Here is a 15,834-nt window from a genome sequence, read left to right on the forward strand (position 1 = left end):
ATTAAGGTGAAAGGAAAGTGTTCATTTGTTGTAGTGGTCGAGTTTCATACCAGTATTGTGACCTAAACTGGCTCACTAGAAGTCAGGTAAATAATGGATCCAGTCCAGACCAATAATCATGAGAGAGGATGAAGAGTGGGGCTTTAATTCAACATGGCAATGAGCTGCTGGCTCACCACAGCTCACCTTACTGAGCCACAACCTTGTGCTCTCAGTCTTTTCAAGAGAGGCACTAGCACCTGGTGACTTCTCGGCTTTTAATGGGGTCTTTAAATTGGTTCAGCTACTCTATTGGCCTGAGTTTCTGTAAGAATTTTATACTTCTACAATGAAATTCCTCGTTTTGAATGGATTTATCTTTTCTTGCAATATTGCATGCACAAAGCAAATAACTTGCTGCAGCTACCTTTAATTATACTGAATTATATCTATGAAGGTGTCAACTACTGACCAGCCTTGGCTTTTGTAAAGGATCACAGTGACTGATATGAGGCAATGGATTATGAATGTCTGAAAAAAGGAACTTTCAGTCTCATAAACATATTTTCTACACTGAAGAGGCAAAAGCAGACCTTTAAATTGTGCTTGAATGATTACCCTGAAGCTCAACCCTAATTCTAGTGGCCTTCATCAGTCAAAAGCTTTCAGGAACAAATTCAATTCCTTCAACTTACCAATATGCTACCTTTTAAAATTATTTTTCTTGTCATTTTCTTTTTGAAAGTGTATTAAAATCACAGGATGAAAACAGAACATGAAGATTTTCAAAGGAACTCAGCTTTTGAAATTCTCAGTATGAACAGATTTTAAGAACTGAGTTTAGAAAAAAATTAAATCCAAACTTTAATACACAAGATTATTTAAGATTATAAAATCTAGTGAAAAATACTGCATGCAGTCACTTCTTAGATAAGGTATCATGTAGTATCTAGACACCTTGCATAGTGCATCACAGGCCAAGCCTTTCCCTGTTGTTATATATATATATAAAAATGGCCTATAAATATGCATAACAGTAAATCGTCATGCAGACTAGTGATGAAAACTTTTATTTGATTCTATTTAGATTATATAACTAATGTCCATATATTTCCATTTCCCAAGTAAACAGATTATGTAACTATGAACCTTAAAGATATTCATAATCTAAATGTTCAGAAAGGCAGAAAGTATAAACACTGGAATTATTTCTTATAGAACGTTTCTCTAGTATATCATCGATCTGAGTACATTTCCAAGAGAATAGCTCTCTTCAATCTGATCTAAACTTCAGTGTGTGGCACAGGTGTTTTTTATGTACATATTCATTCAGCTCATCTGCCTTTACACATCTCAAAAGAATATCTTAATGCAGAAAATCTGCTGCAGGAGTACAGGCTATTAAGTTCACTGTTCTATTGAAACAGATGCGACATAAAGCAGAAGCTCCATTGCCACACACTTCTTCACAATCTACTTCTCCATGCCATAAATGCTACTCAAACTTGCCTTAGCAACAAGTTACTTAATCAACAAGGTGAAATGGAGAAATCAGATATCTGTGACTTCCACACTACTTTTGACAATTTAGCAAGTTAAATATTAACTGAAATAAACTGTTTTAAAAGTCTCTTCAAGTCTGAAAGCCTGCTAAGTGCTGCAGCATAATCAATCAAATCACTGAATCACCTCCTAACCTACATGGCTTCAAAAAAGAGGAAAGAGGGAAAAAGAGAAATGCAAGAGAAAAATTAAAAATTCAGTAAAGGGAAAAATAACCCATGGAGTAATGTGAAGATTTTGATGAGTTATACAAAACAGGACCAGGCTGCTGTGTAAGTAATGGCAATCTTGCCATCAGGAGCTCAGTGAAATTTTTATGTGATCCTTCTATGTGATGTTTCTCCATTTTCCCCTTTCTCTTTTATCCTGCAATGGTTCTATGAAAATGTAACAATGCCCAACCATGGTCATCTAGCAGTTAGGACCAAATATGTGCAGACTTGCTTTGTCCTCAATACAGTTGGACATCATAAGATGTAACTATTTTAACAGAAAAGCATGATGCATTTTATGGAAAATATTGTCAGAAATAAATTATAAATTAATTTTTTTAATGCTTTCATATTTCAAAGACACAGTGCACCATCACAGGACAAATGCATTAATGCTCCTTTGAAATTAATGAAATACACTGAAAAGTTCAAAACAGATTTATTGGGTTTAAATATACCTTCAAGAAAATATTACTGTTGGAAAATGTTAGTTAGAATTTCCAGAAAGAGAGCAAAATTGGGTTCCTAAATCAATAATCAGATTCCTAGGCAGATGGCCTGATTTTCAAGGCACTCATTGTTTGGCACCAGCTCAGGGCTCTGAGAAGTAGGCACAGATTCCTGTAGGAATGTAGCTGTGGCTGCCCAAAGCTGCCTCACCCCTCACCCCTGTGCAGTTGCCTTCATCACAGGACCAGCTCTGATGTTACAAAGCAGCTCTTGAAGAGCTGTAGTTGAAATTGCAGCCAGGCCCATTAATGGACACAGAAATTGGTGCCACTTTACCTAGACTATTTATGCCAAATATTTCTGCTGCCTAGATTGTGAATTACAATGGATGATGCTTTGATGAAGTGAGAACTGTGAAAAGATGGAAAGAATGTGCCTTCCTTTGACTAGCATATGCTTCCAGCTCTCCCCTTCAGCAATATTCAGTTTAATCTCAATGCGCTGGTTTGAGCTGAAGTAGAGTTAACTTTCTTCACAGAGGCTAGTATGGGGCTATGTTTGGGTTTTGTGCAGAACACAGAGTTGATAGTGCAGAGATGTTCTTGTTATTGCTGAGCAGAGCTCACACAGAGCCAAGGCCTTTGCTGCTTTCCGTACAGCCACACTGCAAGGAAGTTGGGGATGCATGGGAGACTGGGAGGAGACACAGCTGGGACAGGTGACCCAAACTGACCAAAGGGATATTCCATACCATATGACATCATGCTCAGGATATAAGGTGGGAGGAAGAAGGAGGAAGGAGGGGCATCTGGAGTGATGGTGTTTGTCTTCCCAAGGAACCGTTACGCGTGATGGGCCCTGCTCTCCTGGAGATGGCTGAACACCTCCTGCTCGTGGGGAGCAGTGAATTAATTCCTTGTTTTGCTATGCTTGAGTGTGCAGCTTTTGCTTTCTCTATTAAACTGTCTTTATCTCAACCCATGAGCTTTTCTTGTTTTTACCCTTCCAATTCTCTCCCCCATCCCGTTGGTGGGGGAGCGTGTGAGTGGCTGTGTGGTTCTTGGCTGCTGCTGGGGTTAAACCACGACACTTAAGCAGCTTCTGTGACTAGGTCCAGATCTGGAACGGGACATTTAGGGGAGCTTGGAACAACAGGTCTAAAGGACAGAGCATCTTAGGAACCCAGTTTTCAGGTGAATAGCACCCAATACAGCCCATTCTGCTTATTCCCCTATCACTTTAATTTCTCTACTTCTTTCCTTCTGCTTATCCTATCCTTAATGGAAAAAAACCCATAAAAATAACAAACAATTTAAAATAACACTGAGTCTAACTTGGGACAGATAGATCTGAGTGTTTTGTTTTACTAGGAGAATAATGATTTTATCAAAGTATGAAGAAAATTATAATGTGAAAAATACATACTCCATGTATTCTGGAGACATTATATGTTGGTTTTGGGGTTTTTTGTTTCTTTGTTTTAGGGTTCTGTGCTGTCATTATTTGTGTTTGCTGGGATTCCTCTGTAAAAAAAATGAAAACATCACAATATTTAAATAAATATTCTGAAAACTTCAAAGAAAAACTCCATTATCGCTTTGTGTTCTGTCATGGCATTGCAAAAAAATGAAATGTTTCACACAGGTCTTTATTTTGCCTTATCTGTGCCAAATCTGTATGAAATAATAGCACTTATCCCTGATGCAAAACTTGGCTAACAAGACCAAATTTCTAACTCAGTTAAACTGAAATAGGAATTTGAAGTAAGTGGACCAGGCTGGATACCACAAGAATTACCAACATAGAAAGCCTTGCATTTCTTAGGATGAAATTCTTTCTAGGCATGTTTGGACAGGAATTTTGTTCATTGCTATGAAAAGGTCAATATTTATTGATTTTATTCAGCAAATATTCCACCTGCCAAGATGTGAAATGATAATAGGAAATTATCTTGAAACTGTAACACAAGTTTCTTTTAAACTGAAGATAATTTCAAATGAGAAAAATTTGCCCTATGTTAAAAACATTAAAAATCATATTGTCTTACTAGTAACAAAGCATAGATAACTACAACAAATGTGGTAAAATACTTTAATATCAACTCGTAGTTGTACTATTGCATCGTATCAGGAGATAATCTTGTGCTCAGTCAAGACTTCTGCTATAGCCATAGTTCCAGCAAAGTTCCAGAGTAAATGGAAACATAATTAAAGAATTACAGTTTTAATGATTTGTGTACATTTGCATATAGAAGGTTCAGACTGTAATTTAGGAAAGGTTTTAATCAATAAAACTGAATATTAGAATCCTTGCTTGAATCGAAGAGCTATGAAATTATTCATGTTCATTTACTTATGAGAAAATATTCTGTCTGACTATTATATGAAAATATTTCTTCTTCCTTACCTCAGCAAATCCCTGTTTATCCTCAGATTCTGATAAGGCACAATCAGTTACACGCTATCTTTTCAGCATGCATTATCATATTTTAGAAGACAGTCATTATACTTTTATCAGGAAGCTTGAAATGCTAATATTTACCATCTTTTTGCATAGAGTCACCCCACAAAATCTTCCTGGTTTGACATAGTGTGTACCTGCCTGAATGCTTCCGCCTGCAGAGTGAAGTAATGCTAATAAGGATGTGAATATGCAGCCAAGAATTGGGAAAATGCAGGGCTTTTTTTATGAGGGCTATAATGCCAGGTTTAAATGACTGCAAATTTAAAATATTTTACAGCACATTCTTTTAAATGCTGCAATAGATCAAACCCCTTTTATTTATCCTCTAAGGTACATAGAAGTGTCTAAATAGGAGAAGGTTTGACAAAAATAGAAAGAAAACATTCTCTACAATTAGAATTCTCTGCACATTTAAACATTCTAGTTCTGTTCTCATCAATGCATCTTTAAAAAATATTTTTCTAGGAAAAATATCATAGCCAATACTAATATTTCTAAGTAGTAAAGTACTTCTTATTCAATGTTGTAAGAAGCACTTCAAAAGCAGTGACTTTTCATTGCTTAACCATATAAGGAAGAAAGTGTAATATTTCTTATCTCTCAATATTTCTTATATTTGCACTTAACATAGAGGCAGTTCATAGGAGAAAGCTTGAAAATATAGAATAATAAAATTCTGAATTTCCAGTCAAACTCTTTATACATTAAGCTACATTTACCTTACATAAGATGTAGAGGTCTCTATTAATAAAAGAATTATTTCATTATAAACACAAAACACAATCTCCTAGACTGCAATATTAAGTGAAATAATAAGAAGAAATTTTGTCATTCACTCAAATCTGTCTTTTAATAAAACATGTCAAACTTTTCAGTATTTTAAATAATTATTCTCTTACGACCATTGAAAAGTTTGTACATTGAATTCTAAGATATTTCTATATTGAAATTGTGTGACATTTCAAACCTTTGTGCTCAAGTGCTGCAGCTCAGCCCTGAAATTTTGCTTTCTAGTATAATTTGTTCCAGAGAACTTAGACTTTCAGGAACTCTCTAACCTGAATGAAGCAAATTTTAGAAACAATGGCCTCATTCTGATCTAATTTAGCTCAGTGTAACTTTGTAGCCAAAGTTGTTGAAGATGTATGAAACTGGCACAAGTAGGATTGAAATTAGGTCCCTTATCTCTCAGAATTTAAAAGTGACAGCACTGTGACGGAATCCCACTTGCTTGGCATCTCTGCTCATGTAAGACACGCACTGTTCCTGCAGCAGTGCTCAGGAAGTGTGCTTTCTGCTCCTCACACCATGAGCTACCACACTTTTTTAAACTTGTGACAAATATATTGTTTCCAAACAGACTTTATTCTCTGTCAAAAACTAAATGGTATCTCTACCAGGTTGGTTTCAATACTGCAGTAAACAAGTAGGTCCTGCAAGCTGTTCCAGACATGAGGACATTTTAACTGCTATAATGAAAAAGCGCAGTTATTCATGTTTGTAAATGACCATAACACAGCCAATGCAATGCTATACATCCACATCTCAATGCACTTAGTGGCAAAGAACCATATATTAACCCCTTGTCCTGCATACACATATTTCTGCTCACACAGCCTGTGCTCTGCATCTTTCAATCAACAACACAGGGACACTGAAGATTTTAAGATCACTGAAGCCTGTCTATCCACATGTTCTGCTAAGAGCTTATAATGAGCTGGAGTTGCTCTCTTCTCCCAAGTAACAAGCAATAGAATGAAAGGAAATGGCCTCAATGTTGTGCCAGGTGAGGTTTAGATTGGATATTACAAAACATTTCCTCACCGAGAGGGCTGTCAAGCCCTGGAACAGGCTGCCCAGGGAAGTAGTTGAGTCACCATTCCTCAAGGTATTTAAAAGACATATGGATATGACACTTAGGGACATGGTTTAGTGGTGAACTTGACACTGCTAGGTCAATGGTTGGACTTTATCTCATAGGTCTTTTTCAATCTAAATTATTCTAGGTTTCTATTCATATGAGTTTCCTTAATAATAAAAACAGGCATCCATCTAAACTATCATGTTTTAATGAAAGAACAGTGAGAGCAAACACTAAACTTAAGAACTGCACCTCTGACAAAATGCAAACACATTTGCCCTTCCCACCACAGTTTCCACCCACATGAGATGTCAGCCACCGTTTGTGCAAACAGACACCTCTCACAGGGTGCTCTGAAAGGTGTCTGGGAGCATGGTATGCACGTATGCCTGAGCTGTTTACCACCATTGGAAAATCTACTATGACCTACTTTATATTTAGACCAAATTAGATCAGTATTTAGAGCTATCATGTGCCTAGATTTCCTTGAATGAATAATCTTTTTTCATGTAGAATCTATCTCTTGCTGGAACCCTAGAGTTTGAGATTTGTAAAGAACTGTAGGACATCTAGGACACTCAGATGTTTGGGGAAGGTGCAGAAGGAACCCCAACACCTCTCTAGTGCCTCTGTTCTGAGTGAGGGTATGACAGCCTCAGGGACCACTAGCTTTCCTCAGTGGCTGTGTTAAGACTCTTCAGATTGGTCTTTTGGTGGACTGCAGGTATGACAGTATTGCCACAAGGAATACATGGGTAGTGGTACTGTTTGATTTTCTAAATCTGCCTGTAAAGCCTGTGGACACACAGAACAATCCTGTAGCAGTCTGCTTCATATCTGCTTCATGCTGGATGACAAATTATGGGGGCCCTTTCCGACCTCCCCTAAGGCCTATTCCTTACAATTGCACTGACAAACATCTAACTGAAAATGCAAATGAAAATACTTTAACATTCCCTCACAGTAGAAGACACTTAAATTGGACAAGGAATGTAGAAGGCTTGGGCTAACTTGTACACCACAAAACCCAGCTTTATTTAGAGGTCTGTAGGTGACATAGTTCAGTGCTCACTGCAATTAACTCCACAACTGTTCTTGCTTTATAAACCATGTTTCTCAGAGCCTTGGAACTTAACCATGTAAACTGAGATGGTTTTAAGAAAGAATAAGTGATTTGAACAGTCTAGAACATTTATAAATCCATCATGATCTCTGGGTTTACTGGTGGAGGATCTATTTTACTGCCATTTAAAAGTCACGATTTCATAAAAGCATTGGCATTTCAAGAATTGTTTTTCTTTAACATTCTAATGACTTTTGGTCTTTCAGTATTATGGAAAATAGCAATATACCTAATATTTTGGTCCAAAACATATGGTCACCATTTTTTCAATTCTCCAAAGTGTATTTTCTAAGACAGGCAGTGAATTCTGCTATGGAGATACAGCCTTGAACCATTTGCTACACTGATCTCCAGCACTGGCAACAAGTGTTGCAAATAGGAACGCTGTCTTTGCAGTTTAAGAAGCCTGATATTCACCATAAGAGTAAAGAACAGTCCCTTAGATAACATGAAAAAAATGTTGGGAGCTTCGGAAAATTTTGAATTGCACAACACGCAAGAATTGTTCATCCTATGCACAGAAAAAGGCAGAGGCCATTTGGTAAATTGGTATTCAGTTATGTCACTAAGGTCAGTTTCAATGTGTTTGAAGACTTGCACAAAATTCAATTTTATATTTAGCATTATATCTTTGGCCAAACAGACTTTGTATGTGGCTTAAAAGGACAGCTGAGAAATCCTCAAGTCTGAGGCCTTTTTAAAGGGTAGAAAATAAGTAATTTGGATGAAGGAGAAACTCATTTTTATACAAGATATTTAAAATAATTAACAGTATTTTAACAATTAAGGAAATAATTGTATTGCAATACAAGGAAGACTAATGGTGGTTTAGGTGTTGAATTCCTACTGATGGTATTCATGAAGAAATCATTTGCTTATAGAGACTCTGAGAGCAGACTGGTTTACATGGTAAGAGAGATTCATGAAAATAAAAAGAATGAAGTAGGACTTTCTGCATCTATCTACAACAGCTGTGAAGGCTGGATCTAGGTAATGAGAATCACTCTTCCCCCTCATCCTAGAAGATGTCTTCCCTCCTCCCCCATGCATAGCAGAAGACAAATTACTCAAACACTTTTCTGGAGGTTCCACTCCAGGGATTAGACAGTGGGGGAGAAGTAGGAACCGGTCTGAGGATATTGTTTGATATTGTGACCTGGTCTGCCGAGGCTGGCACCAGCTGGCTCTGGCTTCAGATACAAGTGCTACTGCTGGGCTGAATGCCTGTACCATGCACTGTCACTGCCTCCCAGTCCAGGAGCACCCAGCTCAGGCTGGAAGCAGGCAGGCAGAAGCAGGTGGATCACTTCCCCAGTTCAATCAGTTGCTTTCATCTTTTATGAAAAACCAGGGGGGTTTTTCATACAGGTTCCAGCCACAGTCCACTGGGCCACGCTGACACGGTTACATTCTTTATGTCATGACAAAGTGCTTACAGTAATTGGGTCAAGATTAACAAAGCCTAATACAGAGAAAATTTCTTCCTGCAAAATTTTGCAATTTTTTTAAATTAATCTATAAAATAAATATTTAGCTTCATTCACTGCTTCAGAAATCGGCACAGATATGACATTTTCATTATTATTAACTATTGCTATCAATAAGAATGATTTCTTTGACACTTAAAATACAAAATTATTTAAGTCGAAGTGGTAAGTTTTGTGACATCATTATTATCACAGAGAATCTAACATTGCATAGCATGTTTTAAACTCCTGTCTTCAGGGAGCACAAGGCTCAATATGCAGATTGGACCACTTCTTGGGGAAGTCTGGTGCATCCCTGGGATCCAGGTCAAAGATGTGAAGGATAAGGTTCTTATCCTGGAACAGCCCTCAGCCATTATGAATTTTTCATGTAGGCAGCAAAGAAGAGGCAATAAGAAGTCCAAGGGCAATCAAAGTGAGAATTCCGGGCCTTGGGATGACTTGTGGCACAAGTGGTCTTCTCCTCTACCATTCCAGTAGCAGGGAATGATAAGGGAAGAAAGGAAGATCCAGCAGATCAATAAATGACTCTGAGTCTGGTGTCACGAGCAGAATTTTTGGGGTTTTGATCCTGTTTACAGTTTACATGACACCAGGCCTGCTGACTACAAATGGGGTTCATCTGTCTCAAAAGGGAAAAAGGATCTTTGCACAGTTATAAACAGGGCTCACTGAGAGCTTTAAACTGGGATGGATGGGGGAAAGGCATAAAACCAGGCTTGATACAGATAAGCCTGGGGGCAGCACACCAGTGTCTGAGGGACATTGTGCTAGTGAGGTCCTTCAGTCTGCTGTCTCAGTGGGCGTAGGGAATGGAGATCCATGCAGTAGCAAAGACAAGGGTTATTTATGTGTAGCCATGGAAGTGCTAGATTAATGACTGGACTCAATAATCTTTTCCAACCTAAACAATTCTATGCTTTTGTAATCCTAAATGTGTATGTTTTATATGTCATATGTAAAAAAATATAGTTTGTATAGTATTATATCTACTATGTTTCCTATGCCAAATTTCCATAGATAAGCACTTTGTTACTATTTCCCATATATTAATTGTTCCTATTTTCCTCAAGGTTGCTTCTAGAAACAAAATCATGAATGCCATAAAGTTGGTAGAATGTTTGTCTACTCATCAGGAAGACTAACGGGGTCAAGGTTTCAGCACAGTTGTTTCATGTAAGAGCATGTAACTATCTACTTTTACCTAGGTGAAATTTCCTTCCATTCTACACTACCTTGCTCCCTACTTACCAGACCAAAGTTGCTGACATTGACATATGGAAATTCAGAGTTATTTCACTAAGTCCAATTACTTACTTGCTTCAGAACAAATTTGATAGCAATATTAATAAATAAATAGTAGCAAATTTTCTATCCTCAATCCACAACAGCAGATGAACGTTCAGGAGAAGTAGTAAAGCATCATTAGCATAAGAATAATAACCGAAAAAAGGTTAATACTAGTGTACTTTAAACCAACAACATACAAGGTAAGTGAACTAATAACATTCATTTGATTCAGTTTAAACTGATGGTCCCAAATACTTTCATATTTAAGTTATACATTACCACTGTATAGGCTGGGAATCATTTCAATCAATCTTAGCTTTTCTTTATGACAATGGAGTAACTCCAACATTAATCCTAAAAAGCACTAAAACCAAAAAGCACCATAGCACCACAAGAAAAAGAAACCTCAGTTGATATGAACCGCATCAGTCATTTTAAATTTGTTTCAAAACTTGAATGGGTTAACTTTATACACACAGGTGCTTTTGCAGATCTGATGCTTTTTAACCTGCAGCAGACAGAATGAAACCGGCATAAGGTCTGTATCATGTGCTCTGGTTAATTCAACAAAAATGCGGTCATGCGCACACACTTGATCCAGATCAAATATGCACTCATTGTGATCCAGGAGCACACAAATCTGGTATTAATGGACATGAAACCATGGCCTTATATGACAGCCCAGCTGTAGATACTTTGCAGATTTCACTGACAGGTTTTTCAATAGGCGTGTCCTTTCCTTTAACATATACAAACACTCCAGTAGCTGTGATGTTCTTATCCATGTAAATCATTATATTACATTTAGATTTAAGTAAATGAAACACAAAATCAGAAAAAAAACTACTTCCCATTGCAACAATTTTGAGACATCTGTGAAGGACTGTAGATACGTGGTTGCAATCAATTTAAGTAAGTTAAATAAACATACACTGTAATGGAAACTAAATCACATCTATGTATTGAAACGAACAAAAAATTAGAAATCTTACCTTTTTCACTAACACTTTCACTTTCAATCTCTACATCATCACAACTTGTATATTCTGGAGTGGATGCCAATTCTTCTTCTGAGCTACTTAATGAAACCTGGCGCATTTTACCTCCCTTTTTCGTTTTATGGGGTTTTGGTGGTGGAGGTCTGACAGATTCAGACTGGTCGGAGCTAAGTGAATCATTCCGTAACATGGTCTCCATCTTTTCACGTTTTGTTTTCCGTACGGCAGAATTGGGATCCAAATGGTGCTGTTTCCTTAATGAATCAGAGCGCCTCATGTCTGGTCTTTCCAGAGGAATTGGACTCCTCCTAGGTGTAGGAGGGCTATGATTTGTGGTCCTCTGACGATTGGGACTTGGTCCCTGAGCCTCTCGAGTTCTTTCCATAGAGTATGAACGTTGATTTTCCATGGCAGCCCTGCGCTCAGACACTGATCTTTGTCTTGACGGTCGTTCCATCCTGAGCATGGACATCCGAGAATCTTCCAACTCTGTATTTGCCAATGAGACATCACTATGTCTCCGTTCATGACGCGCCCGGGACACTTCAGCATGGATACGCATTTGTTCCTCATATGGTTGTGGCTTGACTGGATAACGAGCCAAATTAGGATCACTTCGGTATCGTGCCTGGTATTCCTCTTCCCTCCGCTGCCGTTCATATTCTTCCCTGCTTTGTGCATCTTCTTCTTCTACCGGATACTCCTTGGAACGCCTGCGGCTCCTTCTGTTGGAATCTCTATAATCACCCAGTTCAGGTTCTTCATATAACTGAGGCCCACGCTGTGACCGCCTATCTGAATAATCTGATGGTGACCTGGGCATCGCACTGTCTGATGTAGCATACTGTGAATATTCGTCTCTCTCGTCCCTTTGGTCGTATCTTCTGTTCTGTTCTCTTGATATTGATGGGCTTCTTTTCCTAAATAATTGTGACAAGAAAGCAGAAAGAGAATTCTGTCAATATGTTATGTAGCACAAACATACAGTTAATGCTAATTAAATTATAGAATGATCATCTCACAGAAAAAAATCTGTTTATTGCACTTCTTTGTAAATGTGCCCTCACATTTCCTGTCCTAAATTAAAGAAAGCATGTCATGCTACAAATCTGCTTGTGGTGCACAGTTTAAATAAAAAACAGCTTTAAAGGAAAAATGCTAATACAACATTTTAAAATATAGAATACAAATACTTACACCACTTTACAAGTACCAACATTTCATAATCCTTTGTAATCATTTTACAGCAACATAACTTGACCATATCCTTCTCTTTTATAGGGTTTTATAATCACCATAGAAATTAAGCCTAGAAGGATCATTCAGTCAGTTTGCTCTTTTAGCAGCCATTATTGCTCAAAAACATACATTTCAGTTCCCACAGAGCTATATGTGTGCCAAGGGCAGAAAACAAAGATCCAATGGCGTTACACGTCTAAATCAGATAAAGTCAGAAGTCCTTGAACTCAGAAAACAACACTTTTTTTGTGCTGTATATAAGGGAAAAAGTTTTCAAAGTCCTGCCTATATGAGTTGACAAAAGAATTCTTCACATCCCTATAGGGATGGCAGTAGTATTAGCCCAAGCACTTGAGCAAGGCACACCAGCCAGATACCAGAATGGAACTGTTGTAACAGGCAAAACACTGACTGTTTGCCATAGATGCCACCTAGCCATAGACAACTCCTGAAGCTTCAGAGAAAGGTGGGAAAAGAATTATCAACAGATATTCTTTCCTGACACTGACAAATAATAGACTAAAGCATGTGATTTCTTTTGTATGCAATATTTTAATAGAGTGTGTCTGGACTATAGCACAAATGTTATGTGTTCTATTTGTTTGATATGACATTGTTTGCTATGTGATTAGAGGGAATCAGTTACATAGGGAGTAGTGATTCACAGGGAAAAAACAAACTGGAGCTTCAAATCCTGCTTTTATCAATCCTAACAGGGTAATGAGCATTTAAAATGCTGCTTCCAGATGTGTCCTGACTCCTGCTTGGCTTTTCACCCTAGACAGATCTGAAGAAGCTAGCTGCAGGAAACTGGTGCAAAGATCCCAGATGTGGATAAAAGAGACTGTGGTGAGCCTTCTCTGGGATAATATAGACCAGCTCAATCTTTATATGTATATAAAAATATATATGTGAAGCTATTTTTGTGTTGTCAGTCCTTTCTTTTTATATTTAGTTCTATCTTTATAATTAAGATCCCTTTTAAAATGTTTTCTAGCCTCACAAAATGGCCACTGATCTTGAAGAATCTGAACTGATTCTGTGATTCTGTGAAGGGCAGCAACCAGGGTAGTGCTTAGAAGGATGGGAGAAAGGTGATCAAATACACAGCCTTGCTGTTGCCACAGTTGTCCCAGAAGGAGAAAGCAAACACTTCAATTTAGTGAAGAGGAGAAGGAGAAACAGCCTCTCTTAGGTGCTCAGGACAGTAGAGAAGGCTCTGACCAGCTGACAGGAGAGAAAATGCTCTTCTCACTGCCAGAAAGGAAGTGCAGTCTCTGCTCAGCAGGGGAAAACCACATCTGTCTGAGCACAGTTTGAGTGCAGGGGGTGACTGGGCAAACTGGCATCCTGTACTGTCTTAAGCACCACACAGGGTCATTAAACTGTGCTTGAAAGATTTGGACTCAGTCTTGCCTTAAAGTACATTAGCTTTACAACGGCATCTACAAATGAGAAAACTAATTCAATCTTGCAAAAGTGAAACTCTTCTTGCGAAGCATGACAAGTAGTATAAGTAAGCATCATGCAGATTCCTATTTGCTTATGGTGAAGCTAAGATGTCCTATCTGTCTTATTACAGTGCCATGTTAGTACCAGCACAAATCATAACCTCTGTAAGTTTAACAAAATCTCTATGGATTCTGCTACTGGGGACTCAAGTTGAATCACTCTAATGTAACATGAACAGAGTTTCATAAGTCTAAAACCAGAATGGCCATCGGGAATGGACAATTAGGACAACAGAACTACCAGAATGCAGACAGTTTGCAAAGACATGTAAGTTTTCATTAAGACAACAGAGATTAGATGCAGAAATATTTTAAGGGAGATAAATATTTGTCACTTAAAAACTTCATCTGATAAAAAATCTACCACATTCCAAAATAAATTGTTCCAGTGGCAAATTATCTAATCCTTTAAAATATCTGCCATGCCTACAGTAAAAATCTGCATAATTTGCCCTCCACAGTTATGTCCCACGTATAGGAAAAATCTTTTTACCTCTATGCAAGTCCAATTGAAATAAATGGCACTCAGCAGATATGGCATTCATGGATCTCATTGCATGACTGAGACAAGTATGTGTGCACACGAAATGTACACATAATATACTGTTAATACAGCGTGTATACTAAGTCTATATTACCTATAGATCAAGCTGTATTCACAGCCACAGATTTTTGCATAGATATGATCCTCCAAAGCATTAAAACACTATAGTAACTATGGTTTATAGGATCAACTCCATGATGAACTGTGTAAGACACAAAACCAGACAGAATCTAGTTTGACAAATCTCACACATGCCTTGGAGCAGTCTGAGTGTACACATGCTTCAGTATGAAACATCTACATACTTGTATCTATAGTAATATAAACAACAGAAGAGTAAGAATTGTTTTCGCTACAAATAGATTATATAAGTGCACACATTCGCCACATACGTTTGTGTGTGTGTATATATTTATATCTATATATATAAATATGATTCCATGTTGCAGTGTACTCATACAGATGCATAGAATAGTAGAGAAATGTCTTCCTGAAACATTACCACTATAATGTCATGGGGGAGAGGGTAAGGGGATAAAATAGATGGATTTCTGCATAAGTGAAAACAATATTGTAGACTTTTTGCTGAGGAAAATGTATTTCTATTAGGAAAACTCATTGTCTGATGAACTGGCACAAGATTTACAAAAAAATCTGCCTTTTTTTTCTAGCATGAACTATACGAACGAGAGGAAGATGCGCCAAGTTAGCATTATACTTTTATACCAGTTGCACAAACATTTGCTAACCTTCTGTGCTACATTTACCACAAAGAGTCATATTCCTCCCTCCATTTTATTGCTAAGACATTAATATATAAGCAACATCTCTGGCTGACAGGAATGTAAAGAGCAGATGGGTCCTCAATCTATTCCAACCTTTCAGGAAGGAAAAAGCTTTGCACAGGTGCCCTGCATGTGGCAACTACTAGGCCACACGCAAGAAAAAGGACCTACCTGAAAATGCAGTGTTTTTCTTCAGAGAAAGGAGCCTGATACATAAAGGTAACTAACTCAATTCCTGGCCTATGTTGACTGGCACTATCAAACTCTCTTTCTAATTAATTTCATTCCTGTTGAAGGCATCTAACTTCACTACTGGGATCAAATGCCAG

The 15,834-nt window shown here is 37.7% G+C and overlaps 1 protein-coding gene across 1 annotated transcript in view; it reads right to left on the reverse strand.

The window, feature by feature from the left end:
* The window catches only part of LOC103811043 (regulating synaptic membrane exocytosis protein 2-like), a gene marked incomplete at both ends in the record, with an annotated part of 50,685 nt that extends 38,339 nt beyond the window's left edge, over positions 1–12,346 (reverse strand). Inside the window, one exon of the mRNA XM_009083988.1 lies at positions 11,421–12,346. Coding sequence (XP_009082236.1) covers positions 11,421–12,346 — 926 coding nt within the window. The remainder of the gene's footprint in view (positions 1–11,420) is intronic.
* Positions 12,347–15,834: the final 3,488 nt, after the last annotated feature.

Source organism: Acanthisitta chloris, unplaced genomic scaffold (assembly GCF_000695815.1).
Source record: "Acanthisitta chloris isolate BGI_N310 unplaced genomic scaffold, ASM69581v1 scaffold16381, whole genome shotgun sequence".
Lineage (NCBI taxonomy): Eukaryota > Metazoa > Chordata > Aves > Passeriformes > Acanthisittidae > Acanthisitta > Acanthisitta chloris.